Source organism: Mobula birostris, chromosome 3, assembly GCF_030028105.1.
Source record: "Mobula birostris isolate sMobBir1 chromosome 3, sMobBir1.hap1, whole genome shotgun sequence".
NCBI classification, from domain to species: domain Eukaryota; kingdom Metazoa; phylum Chordata; class Chondrichthyes; order Myliobatiformes; family Myliobatidae; genus Mobula; species Mobula birostris.
This window is the reverse complement of record NC_092372.1, coordinates 184,210,257-184,235,582: the sequence shown is the minus strand read 5'-3', so window position 1 is coordinate 184,235,582 and position 25,326 is coordinate 184,210,257. Positions and strand designations below refer to the sequence as shown.

Here is a 25,326-nt window from a genome sequence, read left to right as displayed (position 1 = left end):
AGTAAATATTAAAAAGTTAAATTATAAATCATAAATAGAAAATAGAAAAATGGGAAGTAAGGTGGTGCAAAAAAACCAAGAGGCAGGTCTGGATATTTGGAGGGTAAGGCCCAGATCCGGGTCAGGATCCATTCAGCAGTCTTATCACAGTTGGAAAGAAGCTGTTCCCAAATCTGGCCGTACAAAATAAAATAGTATTAGAAATAAAAATATTGGGTCATAATTGCGGTCTGGTAACAAGCATTTCAGCTATGAACTTGCCACTACAAACATCAGTTGTACCTGAGGCTCAATGCATCAGGTACCGAGAACTGCCATTGGACTCTTTTCTTCAAGTACTCTGCAACACACAAAGAAAATGTAAGAAAATGTAGTGTCTAAAACTGGGGCAGGGTCTGGGGAGTTGAGGGTGAGAGAAGGTCGGCATTTGGAGGTCTAATTAGAGCTCAATTAGTACACATGCTGTACAAGTTCTGCTTGGTACATCAAACCGTCCATACACATTCGGAAATCCTCTGAGAGTGTACACAAGCTGCCTTCTTGTGATAATTATCTTGTCTTTTCTGAAAAAAGTACTTATTATTAAAGGTGCTTTATAAAGAAGAGATTGGTGCTGGTACAGCAGTAAAAGAAACTCCAGAATTGAAACGTGTTAAAGAAAATCAGCAAAATATTAGTATGGTGAGTTGCCTTTCCCCTTCCTGAGTATCATGCTGTGTCCCTAATTTAACGAAACAAATGGAGTTGCATGCAGATACAGAGTCGTGCTAAGCATTAACTATAATTATTTGTGTGCATGGAACATAAGGGTATGAAAAATAATGGATTACATCTTGCTCGACAATGACACCAACTTAGCAGCATTTAGTATTCAATCGGTTTGTTATATTGGATTGAAAAATATAAAGCACTACAAATTGTGAGGATCTAAAGCTTGTTGGTCGTATATATAGTGTTGCAATGATCTGTCTTTAAACAGCATTTTTTCCCACCCTCCATGTTACTTTTTTTAAAGCTTTGCTTTTTACATTCACTCCTTAACTACAGAACCGAGACTTAAAGACATGTTAATTGTTAATGTAACTGCATCCATTTCTGTGATCCATAAAAAGAATGATTTTAACTGATTACCCTCCCTCCTGCATGGAATAAATCACCATAGAGATATAAAAACCTAAAATGTTATTTTTTTACCCTTTGGTCATGTCTTCCTTTTGCTTTTTGACCTGAATTAATTCAGCTAACCCTTTTTTCCTGTCAATACTTTTTTCCTTTCTCACCTCTTTAATCTCATTGGCTCGCCACATTGGTTACTGTTGAATCTGCCAATCATTTGTATTCCAGATGCTCTGTTTACTTTTACTGCTCTGTTAATTAGCTTGCACTTCCAGCAAGTTACATCTCAAAAACATGCTGACGGCTGCAGGAAGAATTCTAACTAATGACACATGTCACAAGATCTGGCCCATGATCTCTTGCCTTTTGGGAATAACATCAGCAGGCACATATGTTATTCACAGAGCAACTACTCTTCTGGTTATCAGTGCTATTAAACTTTTCATTACACGTTCTACTCTGGTTTTACTGGTTCACTCTTACCTGCTCAGACAATTATGGCCACTTGAAACAAAGTGAAAGCATTCCATTCTTCCTTTGTATCACAGAGTCTTGTGTTTTAAACTTTATTCTAATCGTTTTAAAAAATCAGACTTCTCAAAGAACAGTGGATCAGTTTTTTTTAAACAAGCCACAAAATGCATGGAAATATATAAACAGAAATTCTAAATAACATGTTGGATAAATCAGGCATTTTAAACATGCATAGCAAATTATTTGTCAAAGTTTTTCATACATTGAAGTGCTGTGTTTCTTGTTAGTGTATCATCAGGCTGCCACTCAGTAAGTGCTTTGTTATGGAACTGTCAAAATATTCTGTCATCCACAGCTGGATTCCTGTCTGAACACCAGACTGTAACCATGCATGTAAATGCCCAGGGAGCTGCTGTTATCTTCCATGACAAGACTGGTAGTTCTGCAAGAGGAAAAAAGGCAAATTGGGAATAGACTGTCAGATTGATATAATTGTCACCCATTCTTTCTGTAACTGCTTCAGAGTTTTGGGAAACTGAATATTAGTTGGCACCTGTCATTTCACTTCTAGTACATAAAATGTGGGCATTACTGAAAGAAAACTCGTACCTAGATTTGGATTTCGTTCAGGTTGGAATAGAGATAGCTTTATGGGGATGCCTGGTCTATTTTGTGATTCAGATTTCATTTGCACAATGTTGTCTGACTGAGGGGTGGGTGAGGTTGGGGGAGGGGAACTGCTCTTTAGTTGGGTGGATGAGAATGCATGCCATTGGCTCTGGAGAGAGAATACAGTTCCTCGAAGTAAAGATGAAATCACATCTTTGTCTGGATAACATACCAAATACTGAAGGGATTGAATGCACAGTCTACAGTTACTGCTGGTCAATTCCATGCTGCGGTGGAGATCGTGAGTTAATAGTTTAAATGATACTGCTTCCTGAATTGCTGGCTTGTCAAAAGTAGGTCTGAAGAAACCCTGATGCCATTGTCCCATCCAGCAAAACGTCAAAATAAACTCCTATTCATAAATGTCCACTGTGCTATGAGGTATGGATCTGTTTTAACAATTAGAGAAGTTTATCTTAGTGAGAGAATACTCATGGTGCACTTTCAATTTGCTTGTAGTCATTTCTTAATCTAATTTCTGATATGTTAACTCAATCCAGAAATTTCTGGCTTGCTGCCTCAGAAATGGATTCTTTAGAAACTTGTTTAATTTTGATTTGTGAAGTGGGAGGAAATTATGAACGGTCAAATGTAGTTTGTCAGTAGAGTAATGAGCCTTGCATCACAGAAATAGGGCCTTCAATTCCCCATGTCATTATTGGCCATCAAGTAATTATGTATGCTAACCCTATTTTCCCCTGCTTGGCCTGGAGCCTACTGTGCCATGGCAGTTTAAGAGCTCAGAGTGTTACTGTTAAAATGTTGTCCAAGTACCTGCCTCCTTCACTCACTTGGGTAATTTGTTCCAGCTGCCATCCATCCTTCGGGTGAAAAAACTTTTTTCCAAATTCCCTCCAAATCTCCTCCTCTTACTTTAAACCCACGTCTTCTCGTTACAATCATCTCTGCTTCTTACCAGTTACATTTTCTACACTCTTCATAAATTGTACAGCTCAATATGGTCTTCCCTCCGCCTTCTCTGTTCTGAAAAAACACAAATCCACCCTTGCTAGTGTCTCCATTGCAGCACCACTGAATTTATTTGTAACACCTGCAGTCACTGCTTACTAAGTTTATTTTTGATTGATGAGAATTGGTGGCTTTAGCTAATAGTTGTGAAGTGGTACATTTACTCTGAGATGTCTATTATCCCTCTTTCTGAGTGGACCTCTCCTTCCTGGATCAAGGAGTTTTATTAAATGACTGTTTTTCAATCTGTTCCTTCCATAACATTTTTGAACCCTTTATATATAAAAAAAACCTGAAGATCCAATTGTAGGAAATAAGGGTGAACAGAAAAAGGGAATCAATTTTGAGGGAAAGTATTTGATTTGAACCTTTGGTGCAGATTTGATGTGACATTAGCCTACAGTTATTGGTCAGGAGAGGTAAGGGCCAGAGTGGGGAATAGAAGAAGAGAGGAGGAGGGGGAAGACTGATTTTTTTTTTAAATTAGAAGAGGAAATTGATATTCAGGCCAACAGGTTGGAGGCTACCCAGACTATAAGGTGTTGCTCTTCTATATTGATTTCTCCTTCAGGTTAAAAAAAATCCCTTCCCCTACTTTCTTCTGCTATTCACCACTCTGTCCTCTTGCCTTTTTTCACCTACCTATCAGCTCCCCTAGGTGCCCCACCAGCCCTTTACCTTTTGTATCCACCTGGCTTCACCTATCACCTTCTAGTTAACCTTCCCCTTCCTCCACATTTTTATTCTGGCGTCTCCCCCTTCCCTTTCCAGTCCTGAAGAAGAGTCTCAGCCTGAAATGTCAATTGTTTATTCATTTCCATAGACGCTGTCTGACCTGCTGCATTCCTCCAGCATTTTGTGTGTGTTGCTCTGGATTTCCATCAACTGCAGAATTTCTTATGTTAATAATTAAAGAAACATAATTTACCTAATGCTGAGCTTTACACAAATGTAAAACTCCACTGGAGCAAATGGGCTCGTGGATTCTATGCCAGATGCATCTGAAATCCAGAAGTAGAGTGTAAGAACAGATTCCAGCTGTCAAATCAATCAACAAGTTCAGGACCATCATGCATGTATATGCACACACCAATTTCTGAACTTGCTGCAGTTTATTGTGTTAAATCCTGGCAGTTCTACACTGAACTTTTGTCGTTTACCAGCTGTTTCTCTCTACTTAGTTGCTGGCTGACGAAGCATTGCTCTCTGTATTTTTGTTTTTACTTCCAATGCGGAATAATGTTTTAAAGAGTTGTTGTCAGTGCACTTTATATTTTCCAGGAAAGTGAGCAGTTACTGATCAAATTAAATAGCTTCTTGGCATTAACATTGTTAAGTTGAAACTAACGGGCTTGACTTGCTTTTTGTCAATTGAAGTAGATGTTGTATCATTTATATTTTATGTAGGTGAATTACAAAGATGAAATTGGACAAGGAACAGCAATTCCTGATCTTTATGATTTAAAACGTGTCAAGGAGAATCAGAAGAACATCAGCTTGGTTTGTTATATAAAATAGTTGATTTTTAAGAATGCATTTTAAACTGCACACATCTTTTAGTTAATTATGTGGCATTTCATCATATATATGTATATATTTCCATTCAAGGTCCAATATAAAGAAAAGGTTGGCACAGGCACAGCAGTCTGTGTTACTCTAGAGACAGAACGGGCCAAGAAAAATCAATCAAATATCAGTTCGGCAAGTTTTTACACCCTTTTTTGGTTGTCAGTTTCTTCTGTGATTGTACCAAGCATAGTGCAAAGTACAAAATTTGTTGGCTTTCTGTTCAATAGTTTTTAATATTTATAAAATAATTGTTGCAAGCACTTTTAAAAATGGACAGTAATGATTAGACATAATAACTACTTAAATTTTGTTATATTGGTTTTGCTTGGTCTACACTATTTCATGAATAGTGGAATGTGAACATTTTTATAAACCAATATGTTAATTTGGTTGGTAGGTGCTCTACAATACTGACTTGAAGGAAATGCAAGGCAGACCAATTCAGCTTTTTGACACTCCAGAAATGAGACGTGTTCGTGAAACACAAAATAATATCTCTCTGGTACAGCTGAACTAGTTTTCTACTAACATTGTGTAGAAAGATTGACATTTCAAATCAACTACCAACCGTGTTTGATAATTTATGTGGAAGTTCATTAAAAAAACTAATGGAAATGACATACTAAATTTACACTGGAAAGTGAGCACACTTGGCACTAATCTGTATTTGAAGTGATGGATATGTACTCAAATGAATTTGTCTTAATAAAAATTGTAACTGAGAATCTGCCTGCTTGTGTCTATTCTGTGGCACAATCATTGCTTGTGTAACATTCACATACCGGATCCACTGCACACAGTTTGAATGATTTTGTGCCAGAAGCAATTTGACCGCTGTATGTGTGGGTAGTGCATGTTGTATGGCTGAGTATTGGCATACGTGATTACATGGTTGCCTCTGAGTGTGAGAATAGAATTTCAAAAAAAAAACTTTAGAATATTACTAAGATATTCTTAATGTAAACTACTAACTGTTTGGTTAATAATACAACAAAATGTGCAAATAACCATTTACAGTTTGCTTTGTTGACAGATTAAATACCATGAGGACTTTGAGAAGACAAAGGGAAAAGGTTTCACTTCGGTAGCTGATGATCTGGTAACAGAGCGAGCTCGGAAGAACACTCAATTTGTAAGCGATGCAATGTACAAAGGAGTGCAGCCCCATGTGGTGGAGATGGAGAAAAACAGAACGGGCATTATGGGAGGTATTTTACATTCCTTAAAACTACTTCTTCCAAGTTTTATTTTCAGTAAAATGCCACACTTGATAAATTCTGATTAGTTAATTTAAATGTTGATTGAAGTATCAGAAGACATAACTTAGAGAGTGTATAATTGCTGTTAGCAGAAGCTGATATTTTTCTTTGAATAACAACCAGTTTCACCCAAATGAGTGCAATTAGTCTTGTTTGGGCTCTGCTAGAACTTGTCTTTTGACAGATGAGAGTTAGAAATGCTACTAGTCTGCTGCCTGATTATCTATTTCTAGTATTATTATAAATACTCGAGTTGGATAATAGTTGATCTTGTCTGTCACCATCCAAATATTGCTTCCTAAGTCAGTGAAATGATATAAACTCTTGGGACTAATAATACACATCAAATGGCATTTCAAAAACCAGCTTTCAGAAAATAAGAATTTTTTTTTTTTGCTTATCTGTTATCAAGTGTTGTACGTAGTAAATTCTGGAAAGTAAATATTTTTTCATTCATAGGTGCTTTTTTTCCCCAAAAATAGTATCAATTGATGTCTTTATTTACTAGAAAATAGCAGCTTTCATAAGTATTCAGTGTTTGTTTTTAAAGCACAGTGGATTCTAGTTAATTGGGCCATCGGTTAATTGGAGCAGCTGCTTATTTGAGCCAACTCTAAATGAACAAAAACTAATCAGAAAAATAGCCAGGATTCCCTTAATTTATTTGGGACACTATGCTGCTTAATTAGGACAGAAGATTGATGCTGAAGCTTCTAACTAGCATCTCTCGAGTACAATTGTGTGGACTTTAAACACTACAATGTGCTTAAAGCAAATAGTTTTTAAATAGTGTTCGTTGCATGTGTTTATGTTCAAAAGGCAGTGATTTTTGTCACTGATAATTGGCGAGAAATTGTAATAAGATAATTCAGAATTGTTTTGCTCACTGCGGTTTCAAGCATTCCGGCTTGGAGGTGTCAGTAACAACCGGGAGTGAAAATGAAACAATTTCACTACTTCAACAAGTTAGGAACTACAAAGAATTTGAAGGTACTGACAATCGTCTTGAAAGTAAAAATGAAAATGAAGGTTTGGAGGAGGCAGTCATTGAAGGCAGTCCATTATCTGCACTAGATGTCTCCCACTGATTTTGTTCATTTATATTCAATCAAAAGAACATGGCAGCTTGCACTGGATGAACTTCTCCATTGATAACTATTATGAACTACAGTTTTATAGTACTGTAGTAGTATTTTTAGTGTATTAACTTGTTCTGTATTTAATTTAAATGCATAATTTATTGTTTAGTTAAATTATATTTTGTCTTTTTCATACCTTTTTAAATTTTTCCATTGGATTTTCAGCTAATTTGGGCAGTCACTTAATTGGGCCAAAATTTACTGGTGCCAGTGTGTCCCAATTAACTGGAATCCACTGTATTTGCACATAGCAATACCATGAAGAGAAATAATCAGATCTGGGCACTGTACTCTGTGTTCTTTCACTGAGAGGAAACTATAGCTAAATGTGGAGTAACTTCATGCAAGTACAAGTCCTTCTGTAGCTTTTCTTACTTCCTCAAAACTACCTGCCGTTCCACCTATCTTCGTTTTATCTGCAAATTTAGCAACAAAGCCTTTAATTCCATCATACAAATCATTGACATATAGCATAAAAAGAATAGGTCCCAACACAGACTCCTGTGGAACACCACTAGTCACCAATAGCCAAGGAGAAAAGGATCCTTTTATTCTCAGTCTTTGCCTCCTGCCAGTCAGCCACTGCTTTACCCATGCCTGAATCTTCCCAATAATACCATGGGCTTGTAACTTGTTAAGCAGCCTCACGTGTGGCACCTTGTCAAAGGCCTTCTGAAAATCTAAGTACACAATATCAGCTGATTCTGCTTTGTCTATCCTGCTGCTTGTTATTTCTTCAAAGAATTCCAACAGATTTGCCAGTCAAGATTTCCCCTTGAGGAAACCATGCTGAATACGGCCTATTTTATCAAGTGGCTCCAAGTACCCTGAGACCTCATCCTTAACAATTGACTTGACAGTGCAGCAGCACAACTGGTAGAGCAGCTGTCTCTTAGTGGCCTGTTTCAATCCTGTCATTGTCTCTGTGGAATTTACATATTTTCACTATGACAATGTGTCTCCTTCTAGTCCTCTGGTTCCCTCCATGCCCCAAAGAAAGTGTGTGGTGCATCAATTGGCCACTGTAAATTGCTGCTGATATGTACATGAGTGTTAGAATTCAGGGCACTTTCGACAAAAATAAACTTGAGTTTTTCTTGGATAAAAACAGAAAATGTTGGAAATGCAGGTCAGGTCTATCTGCTGCAAGAGGAACAGAGTTAATGTACACCAGAAAAAAAGAGAAAGCAAGCTAGGTTCAATTACAAAGAAGCTGGAGGGAAGAATTGGTATAACAAAGGGAATGTTTCTAATAGTGTGAGAACAAATAAGTAACTGTGGGAGTCAGAGTCACATTATGTTTCTTTGTGTTGAGTTCTGACATACCCAGTTGTTGGACAGCTGTGAGGAGGAAAACTGAGCCAAGATCACAGGTAGAAATTGCCAGTTCTGATGCACACAAGAAAATTAGAGTTACCTGAATTGAAAGATTCAGTATTAACACCTATAATGTGCCCTGATGGCGAATGAAGTTCTTCCATGCTTTGTTGCGGCAGTGTAGGAGATCACAGAAAGGTCAGAGTGTGTTGAAAAATGAAATGGTCAGGCAACCGGTAGGTCAAGTTCATTCTTGTGGATTGAATGTATAGTAGGTGCTTTGCAAAGCAATCACCCAGTCTGTGTCGGATTTCTCTAATGTAGAAAAAACTACAATAGGAACACTCAATTCAGTACATTAGTGCCAATCTATAGCCTGTAACTTCCTTTTTGGTGTGGAGGATTTGAACCACCTGTACAACCTGGCATTTTTGCAATGTGAACTGGAGTCTTGAAGGTGCAGGATAGTTGCGGCATGGCATGTATGGGATGGTGGAGCCCAGACCCAAGAGTAGGTGACTTGGAGCTGATTCCAAATGGCAAATCTGAAGTGAGTCGAGGCAGTGGTGCCAAGGCTTGAGAACGAGGATTGAGCCGATGTTTGGCCGATTTAAGCACGGGCTCAGATTGGAAAGGTTGATTTTTGGCTGAATTGAGGCGGCAGGGCCTAGGCCCGAGAGCGTTTCAAAATGGCAGGGCATGGCTCTGAGATCAAGGACTGAGCTGATGTTGCGCTGATTTAAGTGCTGGCTAGATTAAAAATGTCTGGGCATTGGGACTGGAGGTGAGGGACAGGCTGGTGTTTAGTTCCGGCATGGCGAGGTTTACTCATCGCTGCGTTGACTTGAGGCTATGGCCTGAAACTAATGAGTTCCTGGGCCACCTGCAGTGATGACTGGCTTTGTGGCTATGAACTCACTTCCATGAACTTTAGTTCTGAATGTAATTTGCTTACTTTTTATTGTTTGCATGATTTGTTTTTTTTTTGCACATTGTGCGTGTTTGACTGTCTTTTTAAATGAGTTTTATTGGGTTTCTTTGTTTTGTGGTTGCCTGTAAGGCGGCAAATCTCAATGTTGTATATAGTATAGGTACTTTGATAATAAATGTATTTTGAACTTTGGGTGGTCCCTGAACATGAACTGCAGAGAATTACCATACAGGTACAACAAGTATTTAAAGTCAAATGGAGCATTCACTGCAAAAGTAGACAACTATTGCTTTGCTATATTGGGTGTTAGTGAAATCATACCTGGAATAGCATGGGTACCCTTGGTCTCTAGGAAGGACTTGTAGTTCAAAGAAGATGCACTAGGATGCTGCTCGGAATAAAGAGAGGTGCTCATAAGTAACAACTGATCTGTTTGGCCTCTGATCATTGACGGTTACTAGAATAGAAGGTGACCTTATTGAAACACTAGGTTTTGAAGGCGCTTGACAGAGTTGATGTGAGTATGTGTTTTCTCAGGGATGGTTCGATTCTAAAAGCAGGGAACATAGCTTATATTTAATTTGGTCGCGGAGTTTCCTCTCTCAGAAACTTGTGAATCTTTAGCATTCTTACCCCAGGAAATTGTACACACTGAATTATCAGATATATGAGGCCACAATAGACAGATTTTCGGATGGTGGACCTCAAATATTATAGGAAATAGGTAAAAAAAAATTGGAGTTAAGTCAACATCAGATAAGATAAATCTTAATGGTGCAATAGTCTTAAGGATTCTTATGCCCTACTCCTGTTCCAACTCCTTAAGCTTTCAACTGACCTTGATACTTTCAATTGGGATGGGAAAATACTGATATATAATATATAATATAATGTATCATATAATATAATATAATATATGATTTCAGACCAAAAGCAAAGCGGTTGGCTCTTAACTGTCTGATGGAATAGGCAAAAGAACGACTCATTCATTTGGGCCATGCAATTAATTTAATGCTGAGTTTACAAGCATGCCTATTTCTGTGAATGGATATTTAAAAACAAAACTCCCGCCTGCCTCCCAACTTCAACGGGAATAATGGCTTGCTATAGTAAAATAGCAAGAGTTGTTTGGCATATACCAAACTGAAGGAAGACTGTAGAAATGTCTAATCAGACAATGCTTCTTAAACCTTAATGTTGAGCGTATTGTCATACGCACAAGTGCAATGAAGAATTTGCTTGCAGCAGCATCTCGGGCACAGAGCAATATTTTAAGCAGACTCCACAAGAAAAGCATTAAGTATATGCAAGTTGTACAGTTCAGAATTTAATTAGAACAAATAACAATAGTTCATTTTAATACAAAGACGTCATAGTGTTGCTTACTGAGGTAGAGATTAGAGCTGTGCTGGTTGAATCAAGAAGTGAATAGTTGAAGGGAAGTCGCTGTTCTTTAACCTGGTGGTGTAGGACTTCATGTTTCTGTAGCATCTGCATGATCAGTGCTGCAAGAAGATGGCATAGCTAGGATGGTGAGGGACTCTTGAGACAACATCACCTGTAGAAACTACTGACGGTGGGAAGGAATGGGCCCATGATGAATTGCTTATAGAGTCAGCTGTGCTATCAAGGCTGTTACATGTTTCTTGTCCTTTCCTTTTCTGCTAAAAGAACTTAAAGTATGGCGTACTGATCCTGGTTCCATCTTTGACTTTGATCCTCTTGAAGACAACATCCAAAGCAGAAGTCTACACTTGCTCTCTGGTATAAGTCCTGTTTGCTTTTAAGTTTTATTCTTTATTATTTACTTCTATTTAATAAATTTTAAAAGGCATTTTGTTTAGATGCTAAGGGCAATTCTTCTAAATTCAGCTTATGGATTTGTTATAAATTTTAGGCCAAGTTAACATTCAATTTGGGAACCACTGAACATTGGCAGAATTGTGTTGGTTGTTACCCAACGATTTAATAAGCAATAAAAACCCTCTGTCTTGAATTAGTGTCATTGAGTTGTTATCTTTTTTTGATTACAAGTCGAATTATAGTAAGAACAAAAAAGTTAATATCCTAAACCAAACTTCGCCAACACACTTAGGCCTCTTAAACTGGAATCAGCAGCTCATTTCCCAACCTGAGCCAGATATGGAGGGTAAATTTTGCTGATCATTCACACCTAGCAACTAAGGCTCAAACAGCATAGTTTTGAGTTCTTGCACTCACAACTTTTAACAGAAGCCTGTAGTTAGATAGATAGATAGATAGATATACTTTATTGATGCCAAGAGAGCTTTGAAACTACTTTATAATTTATTTATGCTGTTCTTGTATTTATTTAACATAATGTCAATGATCTAAAATAATAAATTACTGAAAATAAAGTTAATTAAGACACATAAAAATCAGTAAAGAGGTAGATCTACTCTTAAAAAAAAAAATCATCACTTTCCCCATTCTCCAGGCTGGAAATCCTATTGAATTGAATGGATTTCTAATCCTTCTCTGCATCTAGCCAGCGGAAGATCAGAGAATGGATTAACTAGTGATGGAGTATGGTGGCAGATGTAGTGACTTTTATCACTCAGTAACTCTCAGCTCTACAGCTCATCTGTGTCACACTGGAACCTTTTACTGAGAACAGAGGATTCCCTTTGAAACCTTTAAAAGCATGATTTTATGCAGTAATTTGTGCATGCATGATTTTGTGAAGTTTAATCTTCCCAAACAAGTCAAATATCCTGTTGAATGTACATCCCAGTTCAGAGGAATGAAATGTTTAGATCTATTCAATTGGACATTTTAAAATATTGTGAAAAGGATTCCTAAGTGATTGGTTCATAGATAACTAAACTGTAGGGCAAGTGTAAGCAGTGTTAGTATAATGTGCAGATATTCTTAAGCATTAATTGTGTAAGGTAGTTTTCACCAACAGTTGTAACAATGGATGATACTCCTCAATATGCAGACAATAAATAGATGCATCTTCTGATAACAGAAATGACATAAACTTTGAAAAATTGTAGGTTAATAGGCATATTAAGGAAAATATTAATGTTCCTACATTTAGGGGTTTGGGTTGAGTGGGATAATAAATATTTTCAATCTGAACTCAGTTCACCTTGAGCCTATGCACTTCAGCTTTAATAGCGGTGCGGTGGGGCGGAGGAGACAGATGACCAAAGCACTCCCAGGTATGGGGTCCTTCACTTAAATATTACATTGAAGGTAGTTTGTTGAGATTTGATCACTACTTCAATTTCAATCATATCCTGCTAACACAAGATGGAGGAGTACTGGAGTTAACATTCGATCATGTCCTTCAGCCTACTAGCTGAGGTAACTAACCTCCTTTAGCTTGCACTTCCACTTCCATGAGCCACAGAGTCCCTCATTCATCCAGCTACAATCTTCCACAACTCCCGTTGCCACTCCTATTCCTTCTTGCTTTCCCATTCCTTCCCACCATTAATCTTCCTACTTCAGACCTCAGCCCCAACCAAAGCATTCTTGTGTCTTTTGACTGCCAGGCCAACCATACTATCATATTAAACTTAGAAACAAATACTGAAATCGGTATCTCTATTCCAAAAATCTAGAATGTACTTGGGTCAATAATAGGGAATTCCATTTTATTCTTACGAAACAAGGAAACTATAAGATAGTGTGTTACACTTACTGCCTAGAAATTAATTTGCGTGATGTTTATTCCGCTCCCTGGAGTAAAATGATGAAATGAGATCCCTTTCACCTAATCAATTAGATGCTCTTCATCTACCAACTTTCTCAACCAGCTCTGCACTGATCATCCACTTGAATCTGTAATCTGCTGCTCTATTGATTTGAAATTGTTGTTGGCACCCTGTTGCTACACTCATTAAGATGTATTAGAATATCCAGGCATAGTAACTTTTGATTGTTTTGTACTGTATATCAGAGAAATTGGGCTTTCCCTTTCTACACATAATCTCTCATAACAGTAGGCAGTAGTATTAATTAGAGACTTTAACAGTACCTTAATTTTCACATACCGTACCTCAGCTTCACGCTGAGTCTGCAGAAGACTCCTCAGGAACTAATCTAAAGCAAGCACAACATATGTACCCTTTCTTTCTTAATGCTACTTTGAGATCCATTTGTGTACGAATAGATGTTACTGCAAGTTACTGGCTGAGAACATTGCAAGGCAATTAATGTTTCATTTTCTGCAACCAGTGAAGTTGTATCATTTTATTTTCAAAGGAACGTGGTGCTGGTTTGGAAGGAGTACCTTGTGAGTTATTCCTTGTGGCAGAGAAATTGCCATGTAAATCTGAAGTTGATGCCACAGAGATTACATGGGCTAAGGGTTTCTATTGTTTTGTATAGTACTATTAAAATATTATTAGTGTTAGAAGATAGAACCAGAATCATCTTTGTAAATATATCAAAAGTTGTAGATAAATTCCTGTACTGGCATTAGTAATAAAGTTATGATCAGATCTTGACAAGAGCTATAGGGAATATTATTTTTTCTGAAATTGGAGAAATTTGTATTTGTTATTTTAAGTTGTGGAAACTGATTGTTTTTGCTATTACTGTTCTGTACATCAGATTTCCTTTTTATGCTTTCCTTGCTGTAGAAAGGGCAAAACGTTATAGTAAACAGTCTCAGTCCACGGGTGTGGGTAGCATAAGTGCTGGAGATGAAAGGTCAGAGATGACAGAGCTTAATCCAACCTTCTCCAGCTGCAGTGAAAATACCCTGGAATTATCCGAGGAAGGAGGTACATGATCAGCAATTTCAGTACTAACATTGCACACCATTGCATGTTACGCACTGGGATGGATTCTGTTATTGAACATTCGTATACTTTTAGCCTAATTTGCCCAGTGAGAAGATGTCTCAATTGGATTAGGTAGTTCGAATGAAAACTCATTGAAATGTTAATTCCTTTCTTCCTTGCACACACACTGCCAGATCTCTTGAGTATTTCCAACACTTGTATTTACTTTGGATTGGAAACTTGCTTTGTACTCTTGTGATTCCCCCCCCCCCCATTAACTTTAGTGAAAAGTTAACCCAGGAAAGTGTACAACAAACAGTTCATCTGACTCTACCACTTGCTTACTGGGCAGGTTTGCTTGAAGTTACACTAAAGTGCTTTTTGATTCCAGTATAAATTTTTTTAAAAAACAGCCAGTTTTTGTTTGATGCACAGTAGTCACGTTTTAACTAACATATAATAAGTAGCAATGTTTTTGGTAGTAATGTCAAAGTTTAGTATTGATTTTGATGTTTGCTTTCTCAAATTACTCATGAAGTATCAGTCTGTCAATTGGGAACATGTGTGGAATAAGCTTAAGAAAAGCACAGTGTACTCTGTGTAAAAATGCTTCCAGGAGTGTGGCAGAAGTAGGCAATAAGTGCTGACCGTACATTACCTCTGGCTATGAGCCTGATGCTGTCATTCTCAACTTACCTTTTCTTTTGGCTTTGTTAGTCTTTCTGCATCAAGACTAGTCCAAATCACACAGTGTAACTAAGGACTAAATAATTAAAAAAAAGCTCTTTCTATACAATGATGTTTATGATTTTCACCACTTTTTGTACTTCACATAATACCCATTAATGAAACATAGGTGTTTAATGATTGTGGACAGAGTAGAAGAGGACTTGAACAGTGGTATGATCAGAAGGCTGATGATTAAATGGTCATTATGAAAGAACCCAATGTAGAAAGATTAGTACTGCTAAATTGGAGACAAGAACAACAATGAAATGCAAATAAAGATGAAAGGAAAATTACTTCCATGTTTGGACAACTTGGGACGTACACTTATAAAAGCAGTGAGAATTCAGAACAGGAAAAAGAGAATTGGCACCATCTGGAATGTATTTAAATGGTAGGGCTTTTCTCCCCCTCCTTTTACTGTCACTTTTAATTGTCAAAGGGGAAAAGTAAAGTAAATGTAATTTACCTCATGGCTAGCCCATGTGTCATTTGTGGCAATTGATTTGTTAGGACTGTCACTGCTGTAAGAAAAGTAAGGAATGTTTTTGTTCTGGTACAAAACCATACATTAAGAATTTATTAACCACATGACTAAGGATGTAAATCTGTGTTTCTGATCTGCTCCATATACTTTAGAACATTATTCTGTCAGCCATTTTCATTCAACTATTGAATAGTTTCATTTAGATCAGTACATTTTGACAACTGTAGTAAGAAGGGTGCTTAGAAGTCGGCAATAATGACAATTTTTAATTACCATTTGCCCTGTTTTGATTTGTCTGTCCGTTGAAAATTGGATGGGTGGGTTTGAGTGGATAAAGGGCACTTTGTTGTTGAGTTACTATCGTGCACTAATACAATTTTTAGCTAGGGTTGTAAATGAGTGCGCAGCATGCCACTTGTTTTCTGCAAGAAGCAATTTGTATATATTTGAACCACATATTGAATGGCTGATCAGAGATCCTTAGAGGGAAATGATGTAGATTGTGGAGTGAGGAGAAGCTATGGACATTGCCTACGTCTGCAAAATAAACTTGCTTGATGGTGGCCTGTGTAATCCCCTCTCCTTAGGATCAGCTCTCTCCATCTTCCAGACATGAATGGGAACCTCTCAACGGGAATCAGCTAGTTTATTATTAACCTGACTCCCTCCGTCAGCTCCAAAACTAGTACTTTACAACTGTGGCATACTAGTGACATTTAAAGGGGATCTGAGTTGAAAACAATTCCATCCCATGAATGGTGTTCAGTGTTATTGGTATGTATGGTTACCATCCTCTTTCCCTCAATGCTGCACCACTCAAGGATGTTTTGCACAAATACAGAAAATTGCTTGATCTGTATTGATCAATGGAATTCGTAACACTTCAGTTGGCACTGAAGTGGGTTATTCTACATACCTTCATGGTTAGTTCCAACATCTTTAATCATATCTTTCCAAAATGTTAATTGCTAGCCTTTGCCATTTCTCCATAATCTTAAAACTGTTATTTCCCAAAAGAATAGGAGCATTGCCTTTAGATGTAAGCATGATGTAAATGGCTCGTCAAATACTTGAAAAGCAGCATGGTTGATTATTCCATTTGAAAACAGAACTTTGCTGTGTGGAGGAGTTATAACTGGTGGTCTGTTGGTGAAGGAGTCAGACTTCCTACTTTTATATTCCCATCCAACCACATGATTCATTAAGTTATCACGTGACTCACGGACATTGAAAACCAAAGAATGCTTTTGTTTACTGGATGAACTCCTTGATATTAAAGGATAAATAAGCACATTTTAAATCACCATTTCCTCTTTAGAGTGTCTTTAGTTTTATTTTTGTTGTTTCTTACAGTATCCTGTTTTGTTACCTTATTTACCTGCCCAACACTGAGGTTGAGCATAAAACAGGTAATTAATGATCGGTGTTGAGAAAAGTAGGGGGTTGTTAATGAGTAGTAAGTATTGAGAAAGAAAACTTTGAAAATGGCCAACCCATATGCACAGCAATGCATTAAAGCATGAGAACGATGAGCTGCTTAACCAAAAAAGTCACAGTACTTTAATGGGCCAGAAATGAAGGAAGCAGCCACAAGGAGGATCCCAAACATGAGAGGATTTTCATGACAAAATGAAGTGAGAATGCTCATTGGGATTGGGTGTTGTACAGCGTGCAGTATATGGGTGAAGATGCATACAGTAAAGGACATACAATTAGGGAGACTGGGACTGTAGATTCTGTGCAAAGAAGTCATCCAACAAAACATTGAAATAATGTACTCTATCAGAAGTCTTTATATTCTTCTAAATTAATGAGATGGTTTCCATAATTTATGGAAGACCTTAAAAATTCAGTCCTGCATAAAATGAACAAACACTGGCAGAATGGAAACACACTAGTTTGTCTTGATGCCAGCAGTGTTTAACTTCCGGAGAATCCAGGATGTACTGGTAGGATGGATCCTGTTAAAAAGCACCTGCTAAACTTGCGTGTTCCCCTGAAAAGGTTGATGACAGCTGAAAGTTATTGCACAGCCTGGGGAGAACTGACGAGAGAATGACCACAAACAGGCAGGAACAGGCATATTGATCCACTGATGCTGGGTTGGAAATATAGATAGACATCTGGGGCAAGGTTCTGAATACTCTAGGGCCAAGAAGCCACTGTTGACTGAAATGAAATAACAATAGACCATGATGGCTGCAGTGAAGACTGTAGAAGCTGTCTTAGCATGGAAAAAAACTTTTCCTGAGAGGTGACCCTACCTCCTCCCTCCAAACTCCTCTCCCCCTATCTCCACTCACCCCTCCCCCTGCCCACACTCTCCCCACGAATGCACTGGTCGTCCACTCTCCACTGCACATTAATGACTCTGCCATGAAGAGAGTGAATATCATAAAGTTCCTAGGTTTGCACATAACAGATGATCTAGCCTGGACCTAGAACAGCTTATTGATCAAAAAGCCACAACAGTGTCTGCATTTTCTGAGGAGACTTAGGCATACAAGGCTCCCAAACCTCCATTCTGGCACAAAATACTCTGCAGATGCTGGGGTCAAAGCAAGACGCATAACATGCTGGAGGAACTCAGCAGGTCGGGCAGCATCCATGGAAACGAACAGTCAATGTTTCGGGCTGAGACCCTTCGTCAGGACTGAGAGGGAGGGGGCAGGGGCTCTATAAAGAAGGTAGGAAGGAGAAGGCTGGTAGGTGCCAGGTGAAAGATGTGCCCCCATTTTAACATCTTTCTACAGGAGCACCATTGAGAGTATCCTGTCTGGCTGCATCATTGTGTGATACAGGAGCTACAAGGTATTGGACAGCAAATTCCTACAGAGGATAGTAAAACCTGCCAAGAGGGTCAGTGGGGTCTCTGTCCACTGATTTGTAACATTTACTGGGAGCGTTGTATAAGAAGGATCCAAAACATTGTCGAGGATCCCTAGCACCATCCCTCGCTCTCTTTAGAACATTGAACATAGAACTGTACAGCACAGGAACAGGTCCTTTGGCCCACAGTGTTGTGCCAAAACAATTAAATTAGTAATCAAATGGCTAGCTAAACGACTATCTTCTGTCTATACAATGTCAGGGGTGCCTTGGGGTTATTCGAGTAGGAGCAGTACTCTGGGTTGATACAGTTAAATATTCCCGTTTCAGCCTGATACAGCTAAAAAGCACAACTGCTTCCAAGGTCAGTTCAGTCTACAAAGATGTCTTAACGAACCGTCGCTGCTTAAAACTGATGGAAACAAAACCGATTGTGGTTGGAAGCGCCCATCTAGGACACCTCGGAGGAAGCGCAGGTGCAGAGTGGGGTTACAAGTGCGTTTAAGGAAACGGGGTTTTAAACTCCCTATACCGACTATCTTACTGGCAAATGTGCAGTCTCTTCTGAATAACATCGATGATCTCAGAGCGAGGGTGCTGAATCACAGGGACATTAGGACCACATATCCTTTGTTTCACGGAATCCTGGTTAACCCTTTCTGTACTGGTTGCAGCGATTCAGATCGATGGGTTTACTATACACTGTCAGGATAGATCTATAGAGTCTTTCAAAAGGAGAGGTGGAGGATTATGCCTCATGATCAACTCTTTTTGGTGCACAAACATACCAGTGCTGTCCCAATTCTGCTTGCCAGATCTGGAATATCTAGCAATTAAGAGCTGTCCTTTTTACCTACCATGGGAGTTCTCCAGGGTCACTTTGGTAACAGTATACTGTACATTCCACCTCAGGCCAATGTCAAGCAGGCTTTAAATGATCTGAGCAATGGGATCAACATGCACGAAACAGCGCATCCTAATGCCTTCACCGTCATTTTGGGAGATTTTAACCAGGCCAGTCTGAAAAAATCACTAAGCAACTACCATCAACAGATCACTTGCAATACCAGAGGAAACAACTCACTGGACCATTGCTACACCACCATCAACAATGCCTACCGTGCTATTCCACGCCCTCACTCCGGGAAGTCTGATCACCTGGCTGCCCTTCTGCTCCCTGAGTAAAGACAGAGACTGAAGACTGCAGCACCAGCAGTGAGGACCAAGAAGGCATGGACAGAGAAAGCACAGGAGAACCTACATCATGGTTATCCCTCAAGGTTGAGGATGATGGTCTTCATTCTATTGATCTACTTATGGGCTCTCAAGTGGCTTATGAGTCCTATCTTGGCTTTGAAAGTTCTTCCGCACTCAAGACAGGTAGTTACAAACAGCAGATCAGGCTTTGGTTGTTGCTGCCTCTCTTTCCATTTTCTTCTCTTTTCTTCTAATTCTGCAAATCTGTTGGCTTCGAAAGTTGCTGTTCCTTCTCAGATGATGGCTTGCCAGAGTTTCCTGTCCTTGGCATTGGTTTCCCAATTGTTGATGTCGATGTTACATTTCTTCATGTTGGCTTTTAAGACGTCTTTGAATCTCTTCTGTTGTCCGCCTCTTTTACGTTTGACTTCTTTAAGCTGGGAGTAGACAGGACTGCTTTGAAACGGTGGACTGGACTGTATTCAGTGATTCATCTTCAAATCTGGATGAATATGCTGCAGCTGTTATCGACTTCATTAAAACTTGTGTGGATGAGTGTGTGACAACAAAGAGCTACTGTACATTCCCAAACCAAAAGCCGTGGATAAACCAGGAGGTACATCGTCTGCTGAAAGCTAGATCTGTGGCATTCAAGTCTGGTGACTCAGGCCTGTACCAGAAAACCAGGTATGATTTGCGGAGGGCTATTTCAAGGGTGAAGAGACAATTTCGAATGAGGTGGGAAGTGATATCGGATGCACGGCAACTCTGGCAGGGTCTGCAAAACATTACTTCCTACAAAGCAAAACCCAATAGCATGAATGGCAGCGATGCTTCACTACCAGATGAACTCAACGCCTTCTATGCCCACTTTGAAAAGGAGTACACAACTACAGCTGTGAAGATCCCTGCTGCACCTGATGACCCTGTGATCTCTGTCTCAGAGGCTGATGTTAGGTTGTTTTTAAAGGAAGTGAACCCTCACAAGGCGGAAGGTCCCGGTGGAGTACCTGGTAAGGCTCTTAAAACCTGTGCCAACCAACTGGTAGGAGTATTCAACAACATTTTCAACCTCACTGCTATGGGTAGAAGTTCCCACTTGATTCAAAAAGGCAACAGTTATACCAGTGCCTAAGAAGAATAATGTGAGCTGCCTTAATGATTATTCCCGGTAGCACTCACATCGACAGTGATGAAATGATTTGAGAGGTTGGTCATGACTGGACTGAACTCCTGCCTCAGCAAGGACCTGGACCCTATGCAATTTGCCTATCGCCACAATAGGTCAACAGCAGATGCAATCTCAACGGCTCTCCACACGGCCTTAAACCACCTGGACAACACAAACACGTACGTCAGGATGCTGTTCATCGACTATAGCTCAGCGTTTAATACCATCATTCCCACAATCCTGATTGAGAAGTTGCAGAACCTGGGCCTCTGTACCTCCCTCTGCAGTTGGATCCTCGATTTCCTAATCGGAACACCACAATCTGTGTGGATTGCTGATAACATATCTTCCTCGCTGACGATTAATACTGGCGCAGCTCAGTGCTTAGCCAGCTGCTTGACTCTCTATATACACATGACTGTGTGGCTAGGCATAGCTCAAATACCATCTATAAATTTGATGACAATACAACCATTGTTGGTAGAATCTCAGGTAGTGACGAGAGGGCGTACAGGAGTGAGATATGCCAACTAGTGGAGTAGTGCCACAGCAACAACCTGGCACTCAACATCAGTAAGTTGGAAGAGCTGATTGTGACCTTCAGGAAGGGTAAGACGAAGGGACGCATACCAATCCTCAAAGAGAGATCAGAAGTGGAGAGAGTGAGCAGCTTCAATTTCCTGGGTGTCAAGATCTCTGAGGATCTAACCTGGTCCCAACATATCGATGTAGTTATAAAGAAGGCCAGACAGCAGCTATACTTTATTAGGATTTTGAAGAGATTTGGTATGTCAACAGATATGCTCAAAAGCTTCTATAGTTGTACCGTGGAGAGCATTCTGACAGGCTGCATCACTGTCTGGTATGGAGGGGCTGCTGCACAGGACTGAAAGGAGCTGCAGAGGGCTGTAAATCTAGTCAGCTCCATCTTGGGTACTAGCCTCCAAAGTACCCAGGACATCTTTAGCAAGCGGTGCCTCAGAAAGGCAGTGTCCATTATTAAGGACCTTCAGCACCCAGGGCATGCCCTTTTCTCACTGTTACCATCAAGTCGGAACCTGAAGGCACACACTCTGCGATTCAGGAACAGCTTCTTCCCCTCTACCATTCGATTCCTGAACAGACATTGAACCCTTGGACACTACCTCACTTTTTTTAATAGACAGTATTTCTGTTTTTTGCATTTTTTTTTAGTCTATTCAATATATGTATATTGTAATTGATTTACTTATTATTATTTTTATTTTATTTATTATTTTTTTGTTTTCTATATTATGTATTGCATTGAACTGCTGCTGCTAAGTTAACAAATTTCACATCACATGCCGGTGATAATAAACCTGATTCTGATTCTGATTCCATATCCTTTGATTTCCCTCACATTCATGTTCCTATCTAAACATCTCTCAATAGTGTATTGTCTCTTTACGTTTGACCTATGAAGGTGCAACACTTCACATTTGGTCAGATTAAACTCCACCTGCCATTTTTCCGCCAATATCTGTAACTGTTGTATTCTTTGCCAGTCTTCTATGCTACCCACAGCATCACTAACCTTCTCTTCATCAGCAAACTTACTAACCCACACATCTTCATTTTCATCCAGGTCATTTATGTACATCCCAAACAGCAGAGGTCCCTGTACAGATCTCTGTGAAACACCACTAATCACAGACCTCCTTTCGACCACTACCCTCTGTCTTCTATGGGCAAGCTAGTTCTGAATCAAAATGGCCAATTCAACATGGATCCTGTGGATCTTAATCTTCTAGATGAGCCTGCCATGATGGACCTTGTCAAATATCTTACTAAAATCCATCGCAGTTCTACCTTAATCAATCGCTCTCGTCACTTCTTCAAAAAACTCAGTCAAGTTAGTAAGGCATAACTTGCCCTGCAGAAAGTCATGCTGGTTTTCCCTTTGGCCATGGTTTTCCATATGCTCTTAAATCCGTAAGAATTCTAACCCGTCTGTGGTTTCCAGGATTATCCCTGGTTTCCTTCTTGAATAATGGAATAGCATTAGCTCGTCGCCAGTACTCCAAGACCTCACCTGTGGCTGGACAGGATATGAAGATATTGGTCAGGTCCCCAGAAACCTCTTCTCTCGCCTCTCTCAATAACCTGGGGTTTATCCCATCAGGCCCAAGGGACTTATCCACCTTCATGCTCTTTGAGAGACCCAACACTACTTCCTCTTTTAGCTAGAAATGCACAAACATATCAGTATGCTTGGCATTGGTCTCCCAATCCTCTCAATCCTCCTTGGTAAATAGTGGTGTAAAATACTCATCAATGACATTACCCACATCCTCCGAATTCAAGCACATTGTCCCTCCTTTATCCTTGAGTGGTCCTGAACTCTCCCTAGTTATCCTGTTGCTCTTGACATATATATATATGACATATATATATATGACATTGACATATATATAATGCCTTGGGATTCTCTTTAATCCTACTTCCCATGGACTTTTCTTGGCCACTTCTGGCTTTCCTAATTCTCTTATTGAGTTATTTATTAGCTTCTTTATGATCCTCAAGGGCTCTGTTTGATTTTACCTTCCTAAGCTTTACCTACTTTTTCTTCTTGACTAAATTTATCACCTTCTTCGCTATCTAAGGTTCTCTTACCTTGCCATCCCTGCCCTTCTTTCTGACTGGAACATACGTGTCTTGTACTCTGTGCAGTTGGTATTTAAACACCACCTGCATGTCAGATGTGGGCTTGCCCAAAAAAACAGCTATTCCCAATTAACTGTCCCTAATTCCTGCCTAATACTCTCATAATTTGCCCTACTCCATTTTAATACTTTCCCACAAAGACCATACTTAACCTTACCTATAGCTATCTCAAAAATTAGAGTTGTGTTCTCTGTTCCCTAATTGTTCACCCAGTGAAAGGTTGGTCATCTGGCCAGGCTCGTTACTGAACAGCAGTTCCAATACAGCAACTCCTCTTGTTGGACTGTCTACATATTAATTTAAGAAACCCTCCTGCATGCACCTAACAAATTCTGCCCTATCTGAACCTCTTGCACTCAGAAGGTCTCAGTTTAGTTTAGAGAAGTTGAAGTCCTCCATGACAAGAACCCTGTTGTTTTTTCACCTTTCCTTAATCTGCCTACATATTTATTTCTCAACATTCATATGGCTATTGGTGGTGGTGGTGGGGGGAAAACTGTAGTAAAGTCCCATCAGAGTGATTACACCCTTCCTAAAAGGACTCAGTGCACAAGCCCTCCATTATGTTCCCTCTGAATGCAGCTGTGATATTGTCCCTGATTCATAGTGCAATTCCCTCACATTGGTTATATTCCTCTCTATCTTTTCTAAAACATTGAAACTCTAAGACATTAAGCACCCACTCTTGTCCCTCTGTCAACCAGGTCTGTATAATGGCCACAACATCATAGTTTCAAGTATTGATCCATGCTCAAATTTCATCACTTTTACCCATAATACTCCTAGCATTAGATCACACTCACTTCAAGCTATCTGTTCCCATCGTATCTATTACTTTGCTCCTGCCTGTTTTTACTGGTCTTGACATCTACCTTCCTCTCCATTCCTCCACTTTCTGATCTGATGCTCTGTTCCAAACCCCCTGCCAAAGTAGTTTAAACCCTCCTAAGTAGCACTCGTGAACATCCCAGCCAGGATATTCATTCCCCTCCAGTTTAGGTGCAATCCATCTCTCTTGTACAGATCACCCCTGCCCCAAAAGAGGTTCCAACTATCTAAGAACCTGAAACCCTGCTCCCCTGCTGTCAGTCACTCATTCACCTAGTCCTGCTCCGATCTGCATGTGGCACTGGGGGTGATCCAGGGAATACTACCATTGAGATCCTGCTCTTCAGCCCCTTCACTAACTTTTCCCCCTTTCTACCTGTCATTGGTGCTATAGTGCGCTACAGCCTCTGGCTGCTCATCCTCTCTCTTGAAAATACTCTGTATCCACTCTGAGACACACTGGGCCCTAGCACCTGGGAGCTAACCCACACTTGTTTTGACCTACTACCATCAGGAAGGAGTTACAGGAGCATCAGGATTATGACTGCCAGACTGGATAACAGCTTCTTCTCCCAGGCTATGAGACTGATAAATACCCTGTCACAATCGAGGTCTCATAACTAGGACTTGAGCTGTTACTGTTTACTTTTTTACCCATGCTGTGCACTTCACAGGCATTTCGAATTATATTAATCTTTTTGTGGTAATGTGTTAGATGTGCTGTATTGTGAGTGCACTGTGGTCCAGAGTGATGTTGATTCGTTTGGTTGTATTTGTGTACAGTCAGATGACAATGAACTTGAAATTGAAGAAGAATACAACTCATAGGGTAGCTTCTTGAGAAAGAGACCTTACACTAGTTTTGCTCTGGAGGACCTGGAAAGGACTGAATCAGAGTAGTCTAGGCAAGTGAATGTGGAGCAGTTTGTAAATGATGTGGACTAATCCCATTTGTCTGCATTAGTTATGTGTCCTCTATGCCTTATCTACTTGTGTCCCTCTGAAAGTCTCTTAAATGTATTTGACTCCACTACCTCCTCTGCCAGTGAGTTCCAGATAGCAATCATTGTATTAATAAAGAAACCTTACCTCTCAGTCTTCCTTTAGAACTCCTATGTTTCATTCAGAATTGGTGTCACATGTACCAAGGTACAGTGAAAGGCTTCTTTTGCATAATGTTTACACAGATCAATTCATTGC

The 25,326-nt window shown here is 39.5% G+C and overlaps 1 protein-coding gene across 6 annotated transcripts in view; it reads left to right on the top strand.

The window, feature by feature from the left end:
* nebl (nebulette) overlaps window positions 1-25,326 on the top strand; it is a 304,548-nt gene that overhangs the window by 259,513 nt on the left and 19,709 nt on the right. Inside the window, exons 18-24 of one of the 6 annotated variants that reach the window (XM_072253802.1) lie at window positions 589-681; window positions 4,636-4,728; window positions 4,837-4,929; window positions 5,195-5,299; window positions 5,831-6,005; window positions 11,115-11,207; window positions 14,060-14,203. In XM_072253802.1, coding sequence (XP_072109903.1) covers window positions 589-681; window positions 4,636-4,728; window positions 4,837-4,929; window positions 5,195-5,299; window positions 5,831-6,005; window positions 11,115-11,207; window positions 14,060-14,203 — 796 coding nt within the window. The remainder of the gene's footprint in view (window positions 1-588; window positions 682-4,635; window positions 4,729-4,836; window positions 4,930-5,194; window positions 5,300-5,830; window positions 6,006-11,114; window positions 11,208-14,059; window positions 14,204-25,326) is intronic. The other 5 variants (XM_072253805.1, XM_072253803.1, XM_072253806.1 and 2 more) reach the window with 5 other exon arrangements.